General features: G+C 40.9%; 1 protein-coding gene across 1 annotated transcript in view; it reads left to right on the top strand.

Moving 5' to 3' along the window:
- LOC308105120 (carbohydrate sulfotransferase 15-like) overlaps positions 1-7,566 on the top strand; it is a gene marked incomplete at both ends in the record, with an annotated part of 20,863 nt that extends 13,297 nt beyond the window's left edge. The window contains 3 exons of the mRNA XM_080455752.1: positions 820-979; positions 2,922-3,069; positions 7,361-7,566. Coding sequence (XP_080311878.1) covers positions 820-979; positions 2,922-3,069; positions 7,361-7,566 — 514 coding nt within the window. The remainder of the gene's footprint in view (positions 1-819; positions 980-2,921; positions 3,070-7,360) is intronic.
- Between the last annotated feature and the right edge of the window lie 822 nt (positions 7,567-8,388).

The raw sequence follows: 8,388 nt of genomic DNA, 5'->3' as shown, positions 1-8,388 counted from the left end.
ACATTCAAAATAGCAGATATACAAGCTCGCAGCTTGTAGATCTGCTATTTATTTTTTTTAATCATGAAAATGTGTGCAGCTCTTTCAATATAGGCTATGCATTGTTTTTTAAAGCGAACATTTTTAACTCAAATCTTTGCTCCTGGGTGGGGGTCCCTGGAACTAAATATTTTGAGATGGGCGGGGTCCGCGACCAAATACATATAATTTTGGGGGTCCTTCCTGGGGACCCCCAGAAGCAAAGATTTGAGTAAAAACATTTGTTTAAAAAGTATTTATTTATTCAATGATTTGCACAAATGTTCACCATTTTTATTTTTGTTGCAGATCTACAAGCTCATAGCGCGGCACTCGGTGCCGTGCTATGAGCTTGTATATCTGCTATTTTTGAATACAATTCCAACAATGCGTAATTTGTTTTGAATGCAATTCACAACGCGTCGCGCTGCGACGTGTTGTGAGCTTGTATAGATCGGCTATTTTCAGAGCGCAACACCCGAAAGCAACCAAACATAAAATGACTTGTCTTTTAGTTCTATTGGATGTCTTCTCCACTAGTCCCTCACTAACATTTTAGTCTAGTTTTTATTTGTTGACAAAATTGTCAATAGTTTAGTCTTAGTTTCAGTCATCATAGCTTAGTTTTTATTTCGTTTTTGTCAGTGGAAAAAGGTAGTCAACAAACATTTCTCGTCATAGTTTTAGTCTACGAAATCAACACTGAAACTATGCACGAAATCGAATTTCACCCACTTTTTTACTTCTGTAAACCTGTGATGTGACAATAAAGCTGTAAATTCTGCTTCTGCTGTCTTGCAGGCTCTACTCTGATTATCTATACTCACCAATAAGCAGAAATAAGTCTGCAGAGAATTTCCACAAGAAGGTGTCAGAGTCTCTGCAGCTGTTCGAGGGATGCCTTACGGAGTACACCATGCGCTCATGTGTCTACAAGACTACTCTCAACAACGCCATGCCAGTGAGTGTGCAAGGTGCACCACGCCCCCTTGCTTTTGTCTCACAAAGCTGCATAGGGCCACCGTTCACCAAGTACTAGTGCTTAAGTGCACAGAGAGAGAGAGAGTCAAGATAGAAGAGGTGGACAGAAGTGAAACCCCCCTGTCTTTGTTAGCGGCACGCTAAAGCTTGTACTACTGTGAAAAGAGTTGGCTGCTCTGTTAAAATCACAAGTCACACAGTCAACCCCCAAAGAGCCACTCTCTTTGCACAAGAGAAGCCTGGCCTGATCTGCAGCATTCTCACACAGTCCCACACACTCAGTACCACCAGTCAGTATCTGGGCCTTAGGCCAGATACTGACTGGTGGTACTGAGTTTTTCACAGTTGTCCTCAGGCAAAGTGGCCAACCCCCCCCCCACACGCACGCACGCACGCACGCACGCACGCACGCACGCACGCACGCACGCACACACACACACACACACACACACACACACACACACACACACACACACACACACACACACACACACACACACACACACACACACACACACACACACACACACACACACACACACACACACACACACACACCACCAGTGGTGCAAAAAGCACTCAAATGTTTTTACTTAAGTAAAAGTATCAATACTGCAATGTAGAAGTACTCTGTTACAAATAAAAGTCCGGAATAAAACATTTACTTGAGTCAAAGTATTGGTCTCAAAATGTACTTAAAGTACCAAAAGTAAAAGTACTACAATGTTTCGATCTACAAGCTCAACGCGACGCATTGTGAGCTTGTAGATCAGCTATTTTCAAATAGCCTAGGTATAAAATAGGGCTAAAGTGGTTAATGTATGTTTTATAATATAATAATTTAAATGTATATTTGCAAAGTAGCTAGTAACTAAAGTTATCAAATAATTGTAGTGGAGTTAAAAGTACAATATTTGCCTCTGAGATGTAGTGGAGTAGAAGTAAAAGTATTGGAAATTGGAAATACTCCAGTATAGTAAAAGTACCTCAAAATTGTACTTAAGTACAGTACTTGAGTAAATGTACTTAGTTACTTTACACCACTGCCCACCATCTCCTCCTCCAGCTATGGACGATGTTTTAACTCTGGCAGTCAATGAGTTAAGGATCGGGGGACCTCTGAAGGTCAATTCTTTACACATTTATGATTAAGATTTACACTCCCGACTGTACTGTGTGGAGATGATAAAGGACACAGCCGGTGAAATTGCTCTCTCTCTCCCAACCTGATGTCCCTAGTTTGTGCAAATCATAATAGGTGAACATCTGCAACAATGTTCCAAGTTTACATGAATAGATAGAAAATAGCAGATATACAAGCTGACAACAAATGGGCCTTCTGCTCAGCTGCTCCTCAGTTGTGGAATGCCCTCCCTGTCCTCAGTTGTGGAATGCCCTCCCTGACCATCTGAGAGCACCACAGTCCGTTGACGCTTTCAAAAGGGGACTAAAAACCTTTCTTTTTAACAAGGCATTTGCCTAGCTGGACATATTGATGCCTTGTGTGTTTTGTTTAACTTTTAAAACTTTTTTTTTAGCTGCGTATAGCTGGACCTTTGATATGCATTCTATTAATTTCACAGTTTTATTATTATTATCTTTATTTTTGGTATTTAAAATATGTAGCACTTTGAGATTTGGTTCAAATATAAAGTGTGTTACAAATAAAATGCATTATCATTATTAATTTATTACAACACGTCATGACACATTGTGAGCCTGCAGATCGGCTATTTTCGCTATTTGTCGCACGTCCGACAAAAAAAACATATTGGGCTTAAGTGGTTAAAAGTGGTGCATGTTTGTTAACCATTGCATGTATTGAATTTGTACTTTGTGTCTTTCTTTCCGCTTAGGGGAGGAATTTGCCTGGACATAAATGGCAGTATCTCATATCGATTCTCTCATTATGTGTCTTGCAGGTGAGACTGCAGATTGGCCTGTACATTGTGTTCATAATGGACTGGCTGACGGTCTTTAGCCAGGATCAGTTTCTGGTGCTGCGCCTGGAAGACCACGCCTCCAACAGGAAATACACAATGCACAAAGTCTTCAATTTCCTGAACCTGGGTGAGTGCGCAAACAAATCATCGATAGTAGAACTACAGTAGAAGCCTTAATTGGCACGGTTAATACACTGATGTGGACACAGAAATATTGATTCATGTTGCATTGTCCCTGGTAAATGAATGAATCTCCTTTGGCCAAATAAAGATTCTGCTTTGCAGTGGTGGAAAGTAACTAAGTACATTTACTCAAGTATTGTACTTAAGTACAATTTGAGGTATTTTTACTATACTTTTTACTTTTACTTTTATAGCAGTAGCGTATGGTGGGTTCTAACGTTGACCGGGCCAGATTCTTAAGTCACAACAATAATGAAATGTGGAGCTATTTCTGGCCCCTCTTTATACTGTTTACCTGGCAAGAGAACCGGTTTGACGGGGAAACCGGTTTTTAATGGCCACTCATTAACAATTCGGCCGAATGCAAATAAGCCCGATTTGAAAACAAAGGCGACTTTCTGTGGTTGGCTACAACAGAATAGGGTGAGGGGCTGCTAATGTTGTTATGTAGATTTTTTTCCCTGGGGAGCAAGGTTTTACAGACCGGGCCATGGCCTCGTTGGCCCCAATGACCGTACGCCTCTGTTTTAGAGTATTTTTAATTGTCTGTACCTTTACTTCTACTCCACATCTCAGAGGCAAATATTGTACTTTTACTTCTACAATTATTTGAAAACTTTAGTTACTAGTTACTTTGTAGATTTTGATTATTATTACAAAAAATGCATTAACCACTTCAGCCCTATATACATTTCGGCCATTTGAAAATAGCCGATCTACAAACTCACACTTGTAGATCTGCTATTTTTAAATCATTTTTATACATTTTATACATTAGAAAACTTACTGCATAATGAGTACTTTCAACTTTTGGTACTTTAAGTACATTTCGATGCCAATACTTTTGTACTTTTACTCAAGTCAATTCTGAACTTTTACTTGTAACAGAGTATTTTTACATTGCGGTATTGGTACTTTTACTTACGGTACGTACAAAATGTGAGTACTTCTTCCACCACTGCTATACTTTGTATGAGCCGTTAGAAGTTTTAGCTATACTTTGTATGAGCCATAGAAGTTTTAGCTTCCTACAGTACAGTATATGCGGGAGAGGCTGTGGTTAGAGAGCAGCAGTCATTCTTTCATCTGTGCAGCGATCAATACGAGGCCAGGCCAGGTGGTAACAGGCATAGGTAATGATGCCTCTCTAAGTCTATGTATATACGACTGCTGCAATATAGTCGAGGAATACACAATAAATGATTTGTAATGATTTGTCTTTCGCTGCTTGTCCCCTTGGGCTCTCACAAGGAGCATGATCTGAATCTCTCAGCTCCCACAGCAGATCAATGGGCAAACCATTATGCTGTCTTTAGTGTTTAACCCCTTAACACCGGGAAAGCGTCATTTGTGTAATTTTAAGACTTCTCTGGGCTATTAAAAAATAGCAGATATACAAGCTCATAGCGCGGAACTCAGTGTATTTTTGAAAAATCTTGAAAATGTGTGCAAATCTTGGAATATATATATATTTTTAAAGTGAACATTTGTAACTAAAATCTTTGCTTCTGGGGGTCCCTGGAACAACATATTTTGAGATGGGGGTCCACGGCCAAATACATATCATTTTGGGGGTCCTTGACATGAAAAAGTTTGAGAACCACTGAAAAAAAAGAAAAAGTTAGAATTTAGAAGACATTTGTAGTATCTCCTAGACGAAAAGATTTGAGAAAAAAAATTGCTTTCGAAATGTATATATATTGTATATGTATATGTTCATGATTTTTCAGAAATAGCAGATCTACAAGCTCATAGCGCGGCACTCGGTGCCGCGCTATGAGCTTGTAGATTTAATTTTTGTAGATCTATTTTTGAATAGCCCAAAGATATCTAAAATGACAGAGATGCGTTCCCGGCTTTAATGGGTTAACCCATGTGCCATCCCCGTTGAACCTATAGCTAAAGTCTGCTTCGTCTGCACTCAAAAAGCCTCTCTCACTATAACCTCCTCACACTTTGGCCTGTCTCAGCACAAAAGGCTCCACCTAAACGGGTGAAGAAAATAGCTTTTTAGTTAGGGGTCTGGGGAGAGAGAGAGAGAGAGAGAGAAAGAGAGGGAGAGAGGGGGGGAGAGGGGGAGAGAGAGAGAGAGGAGAGAGTTTACATGAGGGGTGGGCAGCCATGTCTTTACGATCGATCGGTCGATCCCAAGGGGCCTTTTGGTCGATCGTGTGTGTGTGTCTGTGTGTGTGTGTGTGTGTGTGTGTGTGTGTGTGTGTGTGTGTGTGTGTGTGTGTGTGTGTGTGTGTGTGTGTGTTGGCAGTGCCCTCTGCCTGTGCTGTGACAGCCGCTCACTCCGGAGGTTGAATAGAGCACCGAAGTCTGTAATTTACACATCCTACCTGGGTCGCGGTCCCCCCCCGCCCCCCGTTCTGAATTCCCATAGACGTGTTTAACGCTTTGACTGCGGTTGACTCGATAACGCGTCAATTGCTAGTTTGTCCAGTTGACCGTCGACGCGTTAGACGCGTTAGACGCGCGTTCATTGTTTAATCTCTGATCGCGCTATTCTGATTATTTTTCATTCTAGGTTTCGAGTTCCACTTACTTCACCCACACCTGCATCCGGTTTTATGACGCAGATTCCGTTTCCGGTTTTCTTTTTTTTTTTTTCGGTCATTTTCGGCCAGAATAGGGAAACACACGTTTTTTCACACGGTATAAAAAATGAACGGAGAGCTCCACTTCTATAATCTATAGTCTGGGTGACGAACAGTCATCGCCGTCGTGTATCACATCGTAATTTTGGCCGATCGGAGAATCTGAGAACACGTCACATCCGGTTTGACGTATTTGACTGTTTGGCTCTGTTTGGGGGGGGGGGGCAGCGAGTCAGCGAGCTGATGAAGGTGTCTATTTGCTGCTCTCTGCTGGTGGAACCATTGTATGTGTTCAAAACCGCAGCTAGACAAACTATATGAAAATTAAATAACAAAATAACAAAACAAAAAAAACACGAAAATCGCTGGCACTGGGGGAGTACTTTATGAAAATACTCTGGCAGTCGAGTCGAAGAGTTAATATCGCGTCAAATAAGAACTGTGTTCCAAAAATAAAGAAATGACCCCGGCGGTTTTACTCTTATGGATATGAACCATCAACTGACGGTGAGAAAACGCTAATGTTACTTCCGACGAATTAGTTACATTTTCGCCAGAAACAGACTCTTTCAAATATGACTGACTATCATAACCGATACAGAGCCTCCTCCCTGACAATATCGCAGAGAGAGTCTTTTTGGACCACAATTCTTATATGAGACGATTCTAAGATGACCCAATGTTATTCTCCGTAGAGAAATTACTTTACGAACCAGGGGATGGACGAGTGACGTCAGGACTTCTGTACTCTACTATTGCCCTAAAGCTCAGTTCTTCGGAGCCGTTGGTGTGATTATCTCCGAGAGTCTGAACTGAATTGGAAGGGAACAGATGCTGATGCTGTGTATTATTATGGAACAGTCCGTTGGACTCTGTTGCACTTTATTCTGAGCTACAGTATATCCATGGACCAGCTCTGAATGATCATTATAGGTGAAAATGTGAAAGAAAAGAAAAGGAAGAAAAATATTATTATTAATATTTGTATACATTTTTGTAGATGGACTGTTTTCACCACGCTATGCCATTGTACCATGAAATATAAATCAGGCTTAAGTGCTTAATGTATTTGCAAGAATGCTTTGAGAGAGCACTCGAGAGAGCAGAATGAAGGGGCGGGATGTCTCTTGAGCCTGAGTGTGTGTGTGTGTGTGTGTGTGTGTGTGTGTGTGTGTGTGTGTGTGGTTGTAAATAAATGGCAGTAAGGAAATGCTATTAAGCAGTCAGGAAGGCGTTATTATGGATCCCACCGCAGTTCTAGGCAAAACCCGCTGTGATTGGCCAGTAGTCGCTGTGATTGGCAGTTCTCGTTTTTGCAACTATGCCAAAACATATAACCTTAACCCTCAGTAAAACTATGCCTGCCAGGGAGCCAATCAGACACCGAGCCAGTTCTTTATATTCAATATTATTATGGTATTTATTTATTTATTGGCCTTCTTGTATTGTGGTGTGTCTGTCTACTAATGGATGTAGTGTGCTCAACGCAGGTCTCTTTATAAGGAAAGGTGCGTCATGCTAGGGGCGTGACAGACTGAGAAGCACGGGAGTGCTTTTTTTCATAACCGTTTTGGACATAGAAGGTTTCTGTCCAACAGCAAACAAATATAAATTGATATGTTTGTGTTCTAACAGGGCCAGTGACAGAGCAGAAGGAGGCAGAGATCACTCACAGCCCGGCCTCCAACACCAGAAGCTCGTCCGACAAGAACCTGGGCCCCATGCTGCCCATCACCAAGGAGATCCTGAGGGACTTCTACATGCCCTTCAACGAGAAGCTGGCCAAAGTTCTGCGGAACGACTCCTTCCGCTGGGAGGAGGACCATTCGAAGCATATTTAAATGGCAGATTTTTATACCGTGGTTGTGTCACGCAACTAAGTATAAAATCATCCTTATAAACGACTGTCTCGCACTCAGAACGAGGAGGAATGCGATGAAGAAGAAGAAGGGTGAGAAAAAGAAACCACTGACACATCAACCGGCCATTTTGTTTTGTTATTTTTGTTTCATCTCTATAAAGTGCCCATGAAAAATCGATGTTATTTAAATTATTGTTTTAAGTTATAAAAAAAAGAGGAGATGAATCAAATCAAGAACAAAATAGCACAACTGGGTTTGTTCCAATGATTTTCTTTGTGTTTGAGTGTGAGTGTGTGCGTATGCGTGTGCGTGTGCGTGGGTGTGGGTGCGTGATATTGATCCTTTTTTTGTGACCAGATGTATAAAATAAAACAGTGGACTCAAAGAGTTAAGACTCCTGTGTTGTCTGGCTTGGTTTGATGTGTTTTGTTTCAAATATGTGTAATAAGGAGGTCACACTGTGTTCCAGAGTCCAAACCACTTTACTTGGTGAATATTTGTCTCTTCATTTCTTCTTAGATTTCACATTAATTAAAAACAAAAATGTCTGGCTCAAGGCCTGCGTGGTTGTACCTCATTTAATCTCTTTCTCATTATCTTGCTCTCTCTCTCTCTCTCTAAAAAAAATAAGATAGAAGTTATGGATAGTACTGTGCAATGATTCTATTCTTTTTACGTTCTGTTTATTGAGTTTTGGGGAATTTTACACACTCACAGTACAAGCATGAAACAAGGTGTCTCAAAATAGCCAAGTGAATGGATAACTAGATAAGTAAATACAAAGAGTGAGAAGAAAGCTAC

The sequence above is a fragment of the Gymnoscopelus braueri genome (genome assembly GCF_963280865.1).
Source record: "Gymnoscopelus braueri genome assembly, chromosome: 17".
Classification (NCBI taxonomy): domain Eukaryota; kingdom Metazoa; phylum Chordata; class Actinopteri; order Myctophiformes; family Myctophidae; genus Gymnoscopelus; species Gymnoscopelus braueri.
This window is presented reverse-complemented; position numbering and strand designations above follow the sequence as displayed.